Genomic DNA, 17,558 nt, shown 5'->3' with positions numbered 1-17,558 from the left:
CTTTCAGAGATTTAAGATTTTGAACAAATGTAATTTACATTTTTATTTATACAGATGTGTGAAATATGTTTATTAAAACATATATTTGAAATATTTGATTAAAAAACACAACAAACTCAATTTAACTTTATAATTTATTACTGAATATTTTCTAGTTTAATGTTTCATGTTTTAATAAAGGTTTCTTTCATAACAAGCAGAAGTTATAATTATAAGTGATTTAGTTCCATAACCAACAAATCATCAGAACTATAGTTTTAAATGATTAACTTTAATTCATAACTAATCTAGACTCAGGGCCATTATTAAGGCATAAGCTTAAAAACATTGTTACGTTATAAAGATGTAAGCTTAATAATGCCCCAGTATTAAAGGATTAGAAGGGGTGAAGAGTTACGAGAAAAGTTATTATCTAAGGAATCAATTAATTTGTTTCATATTTAATTGAGGAGTTTAAGAAATGTAGAGAAATTAATTGACCGTAATTAATTACTATTAATTTTCATTAGAATTTGAGCTTAAAAAATTATTTTTGTAGCTACCTTAATAATTCATTCTTAAATAGATTTGTCTGAAAAGTGTAGATGAACAGATTTACTATATTTGGTAAGAAATTTAGTTTTTAAAGAGATGTAGTACGTATAAATGATTTTTTTTTAAAAGACATGATACATTAAATGATATAACTGAATGTTTCAACAATAAGTATATTTTATGCTGTAAAATCTACTGTAAATTCAAATGTTTTTTTTTTTAATAAAAGAATACTTTTATTTAAACTGCTGTTAAAACTAAAATTATATATATATATATATATATAGAATAAAATTATATTATAATAATCAATATTTCAGTTATGAAACTGTTAATGTTGGCAAAAATAGGTAGGTCTTCCTTCATTTAGTGTTATTATTGTTAGGATCATTATTATCATCATGATCATGATCATGATCATCATCATCATTATCATCAACTTTATGAGCTTCAGATGTATCTCCTTCATTCTTTTGTTCAATGAGTTCATCTGGTGGTAATAGAAAACAAATAAATAAACAATTATTAGTTACTTATTTATAAAATCATTAAAATAAATATTAATATTGTAGATTCAAATTAAGACTAAAATAAATAAAAAAATTGTAAAAATTTACCAATTCCAAATACTTGTTTACAACACAAAAAACCTCTTTTTAAAAATACAAGGGTAAGTTAAAAAGTACAGTTAAATTAAAAAAAAGAATCTTACTTATTTCTTTGGACTTGGTCCATCTTTAACAAACTTAAAAATTTATTTCTGGAAAAAATGTTTTGGCCTGATGTGTAACAGATTTTTGACTTCTTCAACAGATCTTTATATAATTCCTTCTCATCTTCTGGTGGATCAAGAAGATAAAAACCATTTTGACCTATGGTCAGGACTGTAGGTGGATGATCAGGCAGTTCAAAAATGAGATCTTACAGGTGTAGGATTGTTCTCTTGATTGTATGAGATTGAGCGTTATCCCGAAACAAAATCACCCCTTTTGAATTTGACTTCACCACTCTACTTTTAAGTGAAAAGTGAATAAAAATTGGACTTTCCATATCATAAAATATCACCATTATCAACTTTCCTGCAGATTTATGAGTTTTGAGCTTTTTTTGTTGCAGGAAATGAAGAATTCTTCCAGAGTAAACTTTGTTGTTTACTTTTAATGAAATATGGGTTCGAAGTGATGAACCCATCACTCATTATTAGTTGTTGTCTGCTTCCGATATAAATCTATTTCATCTTCATAACATTTTTAAAAAACTTTTGGTGAATTTTCAAATGATTCTCTTTGTTGAGGTCTGTCAGTTGTAATCCAGTGAGAACAACTTTTTGAAAGTTTAATGAATTGTGGATGATTGAAATGCTGAGATAAGTTTTTTATATTCAACTCACTTGTAACTTTAATTCACCAATTGTGAGTCATTTGCCTAATCTTTTCGTTATTGTCATTATGGTTTGAAGTGGAAGCCTAACTTTTATATGTTTGTCAAAGAGAGAAATCCATTTTTTTGTAAAAAAATTAATCCATTTGTAGATCTTGATTTTAGTCAAACAACTTTCTCCATGTTGTTGCATTCCGCAAAAAAACTTTCTGCTGGTATCACCCCTTCTGATTGACATTCCTTTTTTTTCTTTGTGCATTCGGACAAAGAGCACTCATTTAACACTGACTTTTAAGTATTACAATAAGCAGCTAATGATGAAACAATATTCCAAAATGTACAAATGATATGATTTATATCACAACAGTCAGTGTTGCAAGAGATGTGATGGAAGAAAAATAAGAATTTCCCTTTAATTTCTGATTTTCCTTCTTATTGAAAGTGTATATTAGAAATTTTAATCATTCTGAAAATTAAATAATGAAACTTTTCAAGTTATCAGATAATAAATTATAAATGGGTTAATATTCAATTTTATCTTTTTCTATGTCATTTATGAAAAACATAAATCGCTAAGAGAAAAAACTGCATTTTCTCACAAAAAAAGTAATAAAAATTTAATCTTATAATTTCTGATAAATAAAATAACATAATATTGTTTATAACTGAACTAATTGGTTTTTAATTTTTCCGCATGATAAGAAAAACATTTTTTTCTTACATTTTGATTTCTAATGATCTGTTAATAAAAAATCATTTTTTTCAGCACATTTAACTTCAGGGTCTCTATTTCAAATGTATTATATATTTTTTTCTCATTTTAAGGAAGTATAAGTCAATAATATAAAACTGACTAAAAGTTAATATTATATATTAATAACAATATATAAAATTTAATAAAAAACATAATATTTATTTTTTACTTTATTTTTACTAATTTACTTTCAAAGCAACAAGTTTACATTCAAATATAGTTACTTTATGTTGGGTGAAATTTTTGGTGTGTGAAAATGCTGAGTCTGATCAGGATTCTAACTTAGAATCCTGTGGATGAAAGGAGAACATGCTTACCACTTACATGGAAGTAAGTACAGTAAATTCCAGTTAACAGGACCACCGGTTACTTGGGGCAACCATTAATTGGGGCAGTTTTAACAAAAAACAGAAACATATTTGCATAATTCATGAAAAATTATACCAGTTAAGTATCCACTTATAATGCCTGCACTAGTTTGTATGTTTCTTTAATCTACTCATGAAATAACACAATTTTATTAGTGATGTAAATCTTTTTTTTTTTGTACATACTGGTCTGTACAGTACGTAATTCTTTCAAGTTGTTAGGGAATGATGATGAACTATTCAAAAAGATTACCTAAAAAATAGATGAAGTAGAATATGAGCTCGAAGTTAAACACATATCTATACAAGGTACACCGATTTATAATACTAAAGGTAAAGTTGATAGATGGGTGGAATATATTGAAGAGTTATATGGAGTTAATGAATTAGAAAATGGTGTTATAGAGGAAGAAGATTTAGTTGCAGAGGATGAAATGGGAGGAACAATACTGAGGTCTGAATTTAAGAGAGTATTAAAAGATTTGAATGGCAGAAAGGCTTCTGGAATAGACGGAATACCTGTAGAATTACTGCGCACTGCAGGTGAGGAAGCGATTGATAGATTATACAAACTGGTGTGCAATATTTACGAAAAAGGGGAAGTTCCGTCAGACTTCAAAAAGAGTGGTATAGTCATAACACCAAAAAAAGCAGGAGCAGATAATTGTGAAGAATACAGAACAATTAGGTTAATTAGCCATGCATCAAAAATCTTGACTAGAATTCTGTACAAAAGAATTGAGGGGAGAGTTGAAGAAATGTTAGGGGAAGACCAATTTGGTTTCAGGAGAAGTATAGGGACAAGGGAAGCAATTTTACAGCTCAGATTAATAGTGGAAGGAAGATTAAACAAACACAAACCAACATACTTGGCATTTATAGACCTAGAAAAGGCATTTGAAAACGTAGACTGGAATAAAATGTTCAATGTTAAAAAAAAATTAGGGTTCAAATACAGATATAGAAGAACAATTGCTAACATTTACAGGAACCAAACAGCAACAGTAATAATTGAAGAACAGAAGAAAGAAGAAGAATTAATAAGAAAGGGAGTCTGACAAGGATGTTCCTTATCCCCATTACTTTTTAATCTTTAGATGAAACTAGCAGTTAATGATGTTAAAGAACAATTTAGATTTGGAGTAACAGTACAAGGTGAAAAGATAAGATGCTACGATTTGTTGGTGATATAGTAATTCTAACTGAGAGTAAAAAGGATTTAGAAGAAACAATGAATGGCATGGATGAAGTCCTATGCAAGGAATACCGCATGAAAATAAACAAGAACAAAACAAAAGTAATGAAATGTAGTAGAAATAAAAAAGATGGACCACTGAATGTGAAAATAGGAGGAGAAAAGATTATGGAAGTAGAAGAATTTTGTTATTTAAGAAGTAGAATTACTAAAGATGGACGAAGCAGGAGCGATTAAAATGCTGAATAGCACAGGCGAAATGAGCCTTCAGTCAAAAATATAATTTGTTTACATCAAAAACTAATTTAAATGTCAGGAAAAGATTTTTGAAAGTATATGTTTGGAGCATCGCTTTATATGGAAGTGAAACTTGGACGATTGGAGTACCTGAGAAGAAAAGATTAGAATCTTTTAAATGCGGTGCTATAGGAGAATGTTAAAAATCAGATGGGTAGATAAAGTAACAGATGAATAGGTGTTGCTGCAAATAGATGAGGAAAGAAGCATTTGGAGAAATAGTTAAAAGAAGTTACAGACTTATAGGCCACATATTAAGGCATCCTGGAATAGTTGTTTTAATATTGGAGGGACAGGTAGAAGGAAAAAACTGTGTAGGTTTGGAATATGTAAAACAAATTATTAGGGATGTAGGATGTAGGATGATACTGAAATGAAATGACTAGCACTAGATAGGGAATCTTGGAGAGCTGCATCAAACCAGTCAAATAACTGACGACAAAAAAAAAAAAAAATACCAGGTGCAAAAAAAATTCATTGATGGACTTCTGCAGTGATTTATGCAAGAAGGTGAAGAAAAATGCTACTACAATTATGAGTCTGTGCTAAATTTGTAGGATACCAGGTAAGGAAAAGGAGAGAGAAGAGAAAAAACGAAGAGTTTTTGAAGTTTAACCAAGTAAGCGACATTAAAGTACATATTTTTGTATTTTACCAGACATAAAAGACACTCATTATTTTAACTTATTAAGCCTCAATTTTGTTTATTTAAGCTCTTTTGTTTATTGTTATTTAACTTCTATTTTGTTTATTAAGCCTTCATTTTTTATTAATGATGTAAGATTACAATACCAATTTCATAATTTTGTAATTTAAAAGAAGGTGATTATGTAACTTTAATAGAAATATAAACAGGAAAAAGAAAGATATCTCTAAAAAAAATACTTACAGGTTTTAACATAAGTAAAAATACAGTTAGTGAGTCCATCAGTGTTCCCAATTTTAATTAAATTTTCAGGTTCATTGATTTCAAAATGTTTGACTAATTCATGTGGATAATTTTTTAAACATATATGTGTCCAATATTCATTGAAAAAATTATATGCAATATAATTTCTGTAAACCTCTTTAGCCTTTATTACAATTTCATGATCTTTGACTAATGTTTTATAGTTTTCTGGATTGTTTTCTATAAACGTAACTACACTCTTTACTCTTTGTAAATCATATTCTATGAAGCTTCTAATACAGTTTAGGCAGGTTTTATTGTTTTGACTGATATTTGAAGATTCATAAGTAGTATTAAATTTATTTACAAAATCTTGATAAGTTTCTTGTATTTCTGTCATTAACTCATGTTTAACTGTAAAAATAATAAATAAATAAATAAATTTATTTTTACCAAATATTTAATATCTAATTATATGAACACTCATAACTAAGTAATTGTAAATGCCATGATACTAGTCAGGAAACACCAGTCATTCTGAAACAGCACAGCCGTACTTGGAAAAAGAAACTGTTAAGTATCTTTTGTTCGTTTTCTCAACTGGATCAAATATAATGTTATAGATCAAGGATGATCCCTATCCCCGTTACTTATTAATCTTTACATAGAATTAGCAGTTAATGATGTTAAAGAACAGTTTAGATTCGGAGTAACAGTACAAGGTGAAAAGATAAAGATGCTACGATTTGCTGATGATATAGTAATTCTAGCTGAGAGTAAAAGGATTTAGAAGAAACAATGAATGGCATGGATGAAGTCCTACACAAGAACTGCCGCATGAAAATAAAAGAAGAACAAAATGAAAGTAATGAAATGTAGTTGAAATAACAAAGATGGACCACTGAATATGAAAATAGGAGGAGAAAAGATTATGGAGGTAGAATTTTGTTATTTGGGAAGTAGAATCACTAAAGATGGACAAAGCAGGAACCATATAAAATGCCGAATAGCACAGGTGAAACGAGCCTTCAGTCAGAAATATAATTCGTTTACATAAAAAACTAATTTAAATGTCAGGAAAAGATTTTTGAAAGTATATGTTTGGAGCGTTGCTTTATATGGATGTGAAACTTGGACGATTGAAGTACCTGAGAAGAAAAGATTAGAAGCTTTTGAAATGTGGTGCTAAAGGAGAATGTTAAAAATCAGATGGGTGGATAAAGTGACAAATGTAGAGGTATTGCGGCAAATTGATGAAGAAAGAAACATTTAGAAAAATATAGCTAAAAGAAGGGACTGACTTATAGGCCACATATTAAGGCATCCTGGAATAGTCGCTTTAATATTGGAGGGACAGGTAGAAGAAAAAAATTGTATAGGCAGGCAACATTTGGAATATGTAAAACAAATTGTTAGGGTTGTAGGATGAACGGGGTATACCCAAATGAAACGACTAGCACTAGATAGGGAATCTTAGAGAGCTGCATCAAACCAGTCAACTGACTGAAGACAAAAAAAATCCAAACGTTTTGGATTTGGACTTTTTTGGACACTTTTGGTCCAGTCGATTGCAATAAAAACAGGAAGTACACAATTAAATATTACAACAGTCCTAAATCCAATCACTTAGCCTATTTATTAGAAAATCAGCCAAATCACTTTGTTTACTACAAGAATTATTACATAATATACATCAAGATAAAATAATGCAAACTTTCTCACAAAATGTAATTCTGATTAATTCTAGTGTTTGTACAAAGATATTTAATTTATGCTCTGATCTGTAGATTTAATAATTTGTTACTCATATAAACAGTGATATCAATGAGTAGATTACTTTAAATTTCTATTACATTTATATTTGAAAATCCAAAATTATTTTGCAATCTTCAAATTTTTTCAGTTACATATCTCGATTTAAATTCTGTCTTGAATCACTTGTTAAAATTCACCTAGTGTCTTTGGCCAACACTTATACATCACACTCTTACGGTATCTCCGCATAAGAAAAATACACAAACTGACAAATCTGGTGATCTTAGAGGCTAAGGAATGTCATTGAATCTTGGGATGAAACAGTTAGTGAATATTTCTCACACAGCTGCCACTGATTGGCTTGCAGTTTGTAATTTTGCACCATCCTGTTGAAACCAGGCTTCATGATGGTATGGGAAATTGTTCAATGCAGGTGTAACAAAACACTGCGGTATGTGAACATACCGATCTGAAGTGATAGTCATCGTGATTCGATCCTCATGATATGAATATGTATAATCCAATGAACCCCTTGTGACGAAACTGCACACCATACTGTTACCTTAGTACTGTGTGAAGAGCATGTTTCCTCATGAAGTTCATCGGAGTTGCTGTCTGTCCAGTGATGATAGTTCTGCTTGTTCATATAAACTGTGAAATGGAAATGTACCTCATTTGATATCCACAGCTTGTTCAGAAATTCATTGTCCTCGTTAATGTTTGCCATTGACAGAAATCAAAGAAGAACCAGTGATTGTTCTCTTTTAGTTTTTACATGATCTGTAACTTGTAAGGATGAAATTTTAAGTCAAAATGAAGAATTCGTCAAATACTTTTTCAGGATAACCCGACCACAGCTGCTTGTTTATGAATTGAATGCAGTGGGCTCAGTATGACTGAAACGCGTACAGCATCAATATTGTGACGAGAATGAGCACTCATTGTCTTGTCTGTTTCTTTTTCATAGCCGATCCACTCTCTTAAAACTTTTTAATGTACATTCTTTAACGAAACACACCCTAAATTTTAATACTGTCACAACTCCTTCTGTGCACCTTTCAAATTATAGTTGGTTTTGTAAGACATTTTTATGGCAAAAGCATGCTATTGAATGTTTATGATGGCTAACTGGCAAGAATTGCCTCTGCATAAAGCATTGCTGCCAACTGTACATGATTGCCACTACACATTTCAAAAGTTATCATTTCTTTTGTCACCTTTATAATATTTCTATAATATATCAATTTGTTTATTATTATTATTATTATTATTATTATTATTATTATTAATATTTAGTCTAAAATTTCTAAATTATTATTGTTGATGTCAGTAATTTTTTGTTTATTTTTTATTAGGTGTTCTGTAACATTTTAAAATTTATTATTACCTTTTTTGTAATTATTATAGTGCTCTGAAAACCTTTTTATAAATCACCTAGTGGTTTTTCCTGTATACGTATATACAGAAACAACCTGGTGGTCTTTCCTATATACAGTATTATATCATCATAATCATTAGAATTGATTTTATATATTCCAAAAAGTTCATGTTTATTAACAATATTTCTACTTTGTAAAATATATTTATCGGTTAATCAGGCACATATACAATTTTATATAATTTTTTATTAGATATATTAGTGATATTTGTAGTATTGTTATCGTATATAAGAGTAATATATTTATTGTGTGTAATATGTTTATGCTGTTGGCTGTTATCCATTATTATTGCAATTTATTAATTATTTTACCAATAAAAACTATTATTATATCCATTTACATTTGATATATTTTATATATATTCAATTTCTTTGTTTATTTTAATATTGTCATTACTAGTATATCTCTATGCCCTACAGATCATATTTATAAAGGCTTTCTAAAGACTTAAAAGACTTAGAATATATTCAAGGCATGTTAGAATCTTTATGAGATATGTATATATATATACATAATAATTCAGTTTCCTCTAAACGTCTCTTATGATTTTGTTATTTATTAATTCCACATTTATGTTTACATAAAATGCTGTCATTTTTATCTATTTCATTTGTAAATTAAAAATTTTTGTTACACGTATATTCATTCATTCATAGTGTTCTGCCATTATGGCAGGTCGTCATGGATGCTGCTCTCCAGCTTGTTCTATCCTTTGCTAACCTCTTTGTTTCAGCATATTTTCCCTTTTCCATAATCCCATCCATCATTTGTAATCTCTTCCTTCCTCTTCCTTTCCTTCTATTCACCAAACCTTCCATTGCATCCACTAATAAACACCTTCTTTTCATTGGTAAGTTCCTTATAAATGTTATACAAATTTAGTTTATTAATTTTCTTATATTCATTTTCTCATTTTATATATAACTAATATCTAACCCAAAGCAAAACCTTATGCTTTTGCATAACACTATTAGTTTTCACAAATTGTTGCATATATGTATATTTCAGACATTGCAGATTGTAGTGATCCCATACCCAAATCTTCAATTTAACGTCAGTTTAAAATAATTCTGCTTTCATATATTCCTTAATGTAGTTATTTATATTTATTTATAAGACTATGTTATTTATATTTGTGAGATTTTCATTATTATTAATAAGATTATTCTTGTTAATTGTATAGTTTCATTAATAAAAATAATTGTTTTCATATTTGTTACAACATCATATGAAACCATTCAAGTTACATTTTCAATTACAAAATTTATAAATCTATTTATTAATTGAAAACCATTCTTTATGTTATAAATTTGATTTATTTCTCATTATTTTAATATTTCTATTCTCGCAAAATCCTGTCGTTCATTATTTAATAATAAGTCCTGATTTTGGAAGACTTAATTTAGAATAAATGATAAAATACACTGAATTTCTATTTTGTTACATGTTTACTTTGCTAGTATTAGCTCTATTGCTGCTTCGTAGCATAAGAAATAAATAAACATTATTAGTACTTATAAAGGTATTAGGAATACCGATCGACCCAAAACTTTGGGTGTTAAAATTTTATGAATGCTAACATTTCAAGATCCAAATATAAAATAAATTATAGAAATTTCTGAAAGATGTATGTGTGTACGAGTTCAGAGATATTTATTTTTAATTATATCTCCGTATAAATTGTTGGAAAATGGCCTAAAAATTTCTGCATGTGTGGCATAAAATTTTAGACAAAATTAAAGAAGGGAGGAGTAATTTTCACCAATTTTAAATTTGACTTTTTTACAGGTCTGTAGAAATTTGAGCCTAAGTACTTAGAAGTTAGTTTAAAATTTCAAAGTTTTAAGTCTAACAGAATTAGGGTTGGGGGATATTTAATATTATTTCTAAACAGTTTTTGCATCATATCTCGAAAACCCATTGACCAAAAAAGTTTAAATTTGATATAAATATTTGGCAATATATTTGATATACATATATATCAAACAACAATAAAATAAACCACCAAACACAGTAACAGAGAAACCTCAGAAATTAATACCAAAAGTCGACTTTCGCGGGATCCCGCATCATTAGTCAGTACATAATTCCATATTAATCAAAAAACAAAAACAGCAAAAGAAATAAAAATCTAAAAAATGAAGAAAACATAAATCTCAATAATTAAAAAACATGAATAACACAATATTACTGCCATGATATATTAATTAAAGACCTAGTGAGTTGTAACAGTTGGCAACAACATTTACGAAAATGGTTCCGTGACGTTTTAAATTTACATCATTCCAGCTGGCAGTAAAATTGTGATATCGAAGTTATGTAATTGTTAAGGTTTATAATTTCTTCATTGTTTAAGTTTTTATTTATTTATTTATTTTTTTTTTTTGTTTTTTGATGTAATATAGAATTAGGTATTGTCTGATGATGTGGGATCCCGAGAAAGTCAACTTTTGGTATTAGTTTTTAAAGAACTATGTTTGGTTGTTATTCTGTTATTGTTTGATATTAATTGGCATAGGGTTAATATTTCGATGAATATATATTTTTTTCGTACCTTCTGCCTGATTTTCAATTTTAATTTTCAAGATTGTAAATCGAACTATATTTAGTATTAATTTGATGACATTGGAACCATTTAAAAAAAAGTGTATCCCATGGAATCCGGCTTAAGAATTGAAAGATTTTTTGAATTTTCTATAATCTCTGGTACTTCTCAAGTATTTCTCATACTGGAGTTCAAGGAGTGACTTATTGAAAATATTACATGAGGCAGCCCTTGAGCAAGAAAGTCAAATTGGACCAAATTTTTTTTCTAAAAATTTCTCTGTATGTGTATATTTCTCACAAAACGTTTTGCCCGTATTTTTTTGAAGACAAGGTTGAAGTAGAATTTGCATGTGGTAAACATTGCTACATTTGGCACTAAAAGTTAAAATATTGAAAGAATCTTTCAAAACACTAGAAATTAATTTCTAAAATAGTTTTTTTTTTAATTTTTTTATTAAATTAAAAAAAAAACAAATTTAGAAAATGATTTTTAAAATTATTTTCCTTTTTATATTTAATAGTTTTTATGATATATTTTAAGTAATAATATTTGAATTAAAATCTGTCATTGGCAAAGCCAGGAAAGTTATATAACCCTTAAACAGGATTTCTGTATTCTGTACAGTTTAAGTGATAAGACTCATTTTTATGAGTAGAAGACATTTGCTTTACATATCTTTTTAATGTTTAATAAACATTAAAATTAGTTATCTATGTTACACAGAATTGCTTTTATAAGTTTATTGTATCTTTATTTATATATTATGATTAACTTTTTTCTGAATCATAATAAAAAAATGTATGATAATGATTAACATTGGATTTCAGGTAAAATATAGTTTGATGTATTTAATTATGATAGAATTTGAGTTCAGTGTGTACTTAGGATTGTTTTGGTGTTTAGTTTTCCATATTTTTCAGGGACAATCAGCCAGAGACGGGATATTATTTCATTTAAAAAATCCTTAATACAATATCTTCCTATATAGTGTTAAAGTATGAGAATCCTTAAATTGTTTTTCAGTGATTAAACATACATGAATGAATGAATGAGATTTGACAAATATTCCTTCTTTGAAAGTAGATAGCTTGATGTTTTTTTTGTTTGACACTTCAAGTTTCCATATGAGTGGGAGCTAATCAAATATTTAAGATAGAAAGAATAGGCATGTCACATGTCTTGCGTGCAAGAGCATTGAAAACAGATTTTTAACAAAAAACATCAGTTTGTTATTAACTGTAACAGCTTTAATCATAAAGTTGGCCATTTAATTTTATTTACAGTTATTTTTAAAAGTGGTCTACAGCACCAAAATATAATTTAGGAAATGCTCCTTTTTCAAGATAACTTATTCTTAGTATGATACTACCATTTATATTACTAGTCACCATGGGGGGAGCAACCCAATATTAAATGGCTATCATTTTGGCTAGGGATTTCATAGCTTGAAGTATTTACATCAAAATTTTCAGTGCCTTTTAAGTATATGAGACATAACCGTATCCTTACTGTATAAAATGTTTGTGTTGCTGTGGTAATGGCTTGCAGTGTGTTTGTCTTTTACTGAAAAATATATTGTTTCAAGATGTGAACATTCACTAAATTTTTTTATGTTTTCTGTTGAAAAACTTTTTAGTGACACTTCTTTTTTGTGAATAAACTAGTAAAAAATGCCGTTTACACATGCCTGGGCAGGCCCAGGCAGTGTCTGACTTGCACGGGTGTTCAGCTGGATAACGTTAAGAGCCTGTGTTGTGTATTCCTGGACCCTGCCGTCTAAAAATTCCTTTCTCACCGTACTTCCCCCTTCTGGGGCCACTACTGCAGTTAAGTATTGTGCAGCTCATATCCTGTAGTAGTCCGCTCTCTTGAGATTGTGTTAGATATCACCCCCACTGTCTAAGGTCTCTTAACATCCCTGCTTCAAACATCGCCACAGTATTCCACTCTGTAGAACCTTTAAGCAAGTAATCAATGCTGTTATCTGTAATCAATCCCTCTAGGTTGAATCCTGACATATATTCACCTACAACAGCCAAAAAAATGTACGCTTCACACTATTAATGTCACTACAGTAGAAGCATTGGGGAGATTCCCTCCTGTGGAACTGATGTAGATATGCTGCAAATGTTCCATGTCCAGAGAGGAACTGAGTGAGGTACAAATCCATCCATCTTGTGATGCCCCATCCAGATCCACGGCTTCACCCTCTGTATTAGGCGCCTAGTCCCTGCCGCTCTTTGTGGGGACATTCCCTCCCACCCATTCCAGTTGCCATTCCTCAATGGTGTGTTATTTGGCTTCCAATGCAGCCATATCCTCGTATCTTCTTATCAGCTGAGCAACCTGGAAGTGAATAGAGTAGACGCCCGCAATAATATCAACCGCCATGCTGGATACTGTTTGGTATGCAGAGACTATCTTAACAGGCCTCCCTCCAGGCTGGCACCATGTACAGAAGTATGGTCAACCACTAACAACATTGACCTCCTTTTGTTTTGCTTGGTGTTGGTCCTGCTCCTTAGAAGTCTGCCCAAGCAAAGCCTCCCTCATATGGGCAATAAAGGTACCATTCTTTTCCAGCCATACGCCAAGGTACTTAACATACCTTGATGTGGTCACCCCTGACCTCATCTACCAAGATAACAATATCACGCAGTCTATTTTAGTTTTCTTATATGTGGTCCAATAAATACCTTCCTTTATTTTAGCATCATTTATATTAGGGAATATGTTTTTTAGAAACTGAAACTATGCACCATTATGATCCATTGCGTTAACAAAATTTCTGAATAGACCTAGCTTAATATATAATGGTAGAAGATAAACTTTTTCTGATTTTACTAATGCATAACTGACAACATTCTTCTCTCCTACAGTCAGTATCTCTCCCTTTTTCCACAGCTGTTTTAGGTAATGGTTTTTCCTATTCCTGCTGTCCCACTCGCACAAAAAGCAACAGAACTTATTGTATCCAAGTTGCAGTCAAAGTAAAAGCACTATTACTTTCAGATCTCCATAAATATAGATTTAGATCATGTACCAGATCATTTAATTCTGACTGATTAGTTAAATGGGGTTCATTATATCTATTTTCTAAAAAGTTTGGATCCCTATCTTCATCGCCTGATAAGTCAGCAAAAGATTTGACATTTTCATATTCATCTAAGTTCCATGTTTCTGGTGGTACTGGAATTGGAAGCTCTTGACTGTGTAGCACTGGTTACATGGCAGAGGGAATATCAGGATATTTAACAATACGTCTAGTTTTAGCTATTATCCCAGATATCTTTATTACACAAAAATAACAGTCTGTGGTGTGATCCTTCGGTTCTCTCCAAACCATTGGAATTACAAATGGCATGTGACAAGATTCATTTAGCCAACTGGTCAGCAATGTTACACAAGAAGCACAGCAAATATGAGGAGCCCAAGGTTTGACCTGACCATCTAATTTACATCCAAAATACAGTTCATATGACTTTTTTATCAATGGAGTTGTATTTCTTTTCTGAGACTTCAGCTTTACCTTACCATAGATGGAACAGAAATTGTTTGGATGATTAATGCGCAACTGCGAGGAATTTGTTAATACATTACAATAAGTAATATTGTTTAAAAAGAAACACTTTATAAACACACTAATTTAATAAACATACACTCATTTGACTGAACAACAAAATATACCCACAAATATGAAAGCTAGCTACAAAACTGAATGTTACACACATGAGAACTCGCACTTGAATGAGAATTAAAAATATTTTTCTAGTCTGCACAAAAGTCTATAAGCAAATATAATGACTGAAATAAGTAATAATTAGAATGAAAAGTTTGTAGTAAGATGAAAGTAGGAAGAATGAGTTACAGTCTTGTTCTTTTTAATTAGTTTGTAAATAATAAACATGATGACTAATATCTAACAAATGAGTGCGACAACAATTAAGGGATTGTAATAAATAAACGAAAGCTATTTAGTTCATAAATAATATAATAAAATATGTTCATGCATACTATCTGAAAATAAGAATGGTAGTTACAAAAAAACTAAGCCTGATAGAAGGATTCTAATTTCATAATTGAAATCAGGATGAAAAATATTAAAAGAATCAGTTATTCACTCTCGTCTATCAAAATCATTGTTTATCATTGTTATTTGTCAATAATTATAAATTTCACATTATTTTTATAAAATAACAGTTGATTTTTACAAAATAAATTAAATTTGAAAAATGCTTTTATTATTTAGATCGGCAATTCAATTAAGATTCAGTTTCTGGTATGTGCTTTATATTTGTACCTGGACTGTTTATGTCTAAATAAGTATTGAATTGAAATAATTATAGATAAAAAAACTTGCAAATAGTTTATATAAATTCTTTTGAATATTTTTTTTACTTTTATTAGGAATATTTTTATTTTTTTTTGTGATAGTTTTGAATTATGTTATTACAAAGCAATAGATAAAATAAAAAGTTGTGCTTTTTTTTGTCGTCAGTCATTTGACTGGTTTGATGTAGTTCTCCAAGATTCCCTATCGAGTGCTAGTTGTTTCATTGCGGTATACCCTCTACATCCTATATCCCTAACAATTTACAAATTCCAAACGTGGCCTGCCTACACAATTTATTCCTTCTACCTGTCCTTCCAATATTATAGCGACTATTCCGGGATGCCTTAATATGTGGCCTATAAGTCTCTTCCTTTAGATATGTTTTTCCAAATGCTTCTTTCTTCGTCTATTTGCCGCAACACCTCTTCGTTTGTCACTTTATCCACCCATTTGATTTTTAACATTCTCTTATTGCACCATATTTCAAAAGCTTCTAATCTTTTCTTTTCAGATACTCCGATCGTCCAAGTTTCACTTCCATATAAAGCGACACTCCAAACATATACTTTCAAAATTCTTTTCCTGACTTAAATTAATTTTTGATGTAAACAAATTATATTTCTGACTGAAAGCTCGTTTCGCCTGTGCTATTCGGCATTTTATATCCCTCCTGCTTCATTCATCTTTAGTAATTTTACTTCCCAAATAACAAAATTCTTCTACCTCCATAATCTTTTCTCCTCCCATTTTCACATTCAGTGGTCCATCTTTGTTATTTCTATTACAAAAGTTGTGCTATATAAAAAAAAGGATGTCAGTTTTTTCCACTTGCGTTGTGATCCTCACAAACCTAGATTCTATGATTTCATTATTTTAGAAGACCGAAATAGTTTTTGTTTCTTATTTCATCCTTGTAAATAAAACCGTTTATTGCAATTCCATCCCATTTTTCATCATTTACTGGATATATATTATTTTTTTTGAGGCTCCAGTTTGTCTCTGATCTAAATTGCTGTGAGGTCCAAATTTACATCCCTCTTTATCTTATTATAATTAAACAGAATTTAATATTAACACAAAATTGTGTAGACAATATATAGGTTGAAAAGAAAACAAATTGTGGAAAAAAGGTTTTGTAACAGTTTAGTGTGAGTATTGCTGTTCAGGGTGTAGCAGTCAGTTTATTAAGGAATAATTTATTTATAAGTGAACTGTATATGAAATTTCATAATTTTTATGTTAACTCAAAAATTGTTGTTGATTAATTTGGGGGATTGGTGAGTGTAGTGTGCAGAAGAGGGCTTGTGTTCTGGACTACATACATAAATCAACTTAACAATCAAATTCTGTAATATATATGAGTTTATATTTGTTGTATATTAGGATGAATCATTATCAGCTAAAAACACCAGCCACTATATTAGCTATAATTACATGTTTGAAAGTTTTTTGTTTATCTGAAATGGCAGAACCATTTGTAATAGTAACCTTCCTGGTTTTGCCCTTGACAGGTTTTTATTTAAAATACAACAGAGAGTTTTTAAAAATAAATAAGTTAATTATGCAATATTTAGAATACAGTTATGAAGAAATCAAAATGTTCTGTAAAAACATTTGAGTTTGATATCAAAACTTAAAAAAAAAGTAAAATTCTTAAAATGTAGTCCTATTTTTAAAAAAAAAGATCCCCACATCATTTACCTAAATACTAGGGGTATAGTTTTAAACATTTTAAAAATTATATATTATATTTAAAAATTGAAGTTTAAAAAATTGATATTTTAAGCATAGGTCCTATACAGCAGTTCTGTTTTTTTGTGGGGGGGGGGCTAGAATGTTTACTTATTAGAGTAATTATTTAATAAGTATGCCCAATTTGGGACAATGTTATTCAACAAGACTAAAAAATAGTTGTAGTTCAAAAAAAAGGTATGGGTACAAGATGCTGCCTGCTCAGTCAGTTCAAAAAACAGACCAAAGTTGGGATATATAACCCGATATTTGTGTCAGATTTCAAAGCTTTTGGTCAACAGATTTTCAAGATATGAGACAAAAACTTAAAAGTA

At 29.6% G+C, this 17,558-nt stretch overlaps 1 protein-coding gene across 1 annotated transcript in view; it reads right to left on the bottom strand.

Moving 5' to 3' along the window:
• Positions 1-116: 116 nt before the first annotated feature.
• The window catches only part of LOC142333930 (uncharacterized), a 30,631-nt gene continuing 13,189 nt past the window's right edge, over positions 117-17,558 (bottom strand). The window contains exons 4-5 of the mRNA XM_075381552.1: positions 5,418-5,831; positions 117-1,024 (exon numbers count right to left, since the gene is read on the bottom strand). Coding sequence (XP_075237667.1) covers positions 897-1,024; positions 5,418-5,831 — 542 coding nt within the window. The 3' untranslated portion in view covers positions 117-896. The remainder of the gene's footprint in view (positions 1,025-5,417; positions 5,832-17,558) is intronic.

The sequence above is a fragment of the Lycorma delicatula genome, chromosome 13 (assembly GCF_047948215.1).
Source record: "Lycorma delicatula isolate Av1 chromosome 13, ASM4794821v1, whole genome shotgun sequence".
Taxonomy (NCBI): domain Eukaryota; kingdom Metazoa; phylum Arthropoda; class Insecta; order Hemiptera; family Fulgoridae; genus Lycorma; species Lycorma delicatula.
This window is presented reverse-complemented; position numbering and strand designations above follow the sequence as displayed.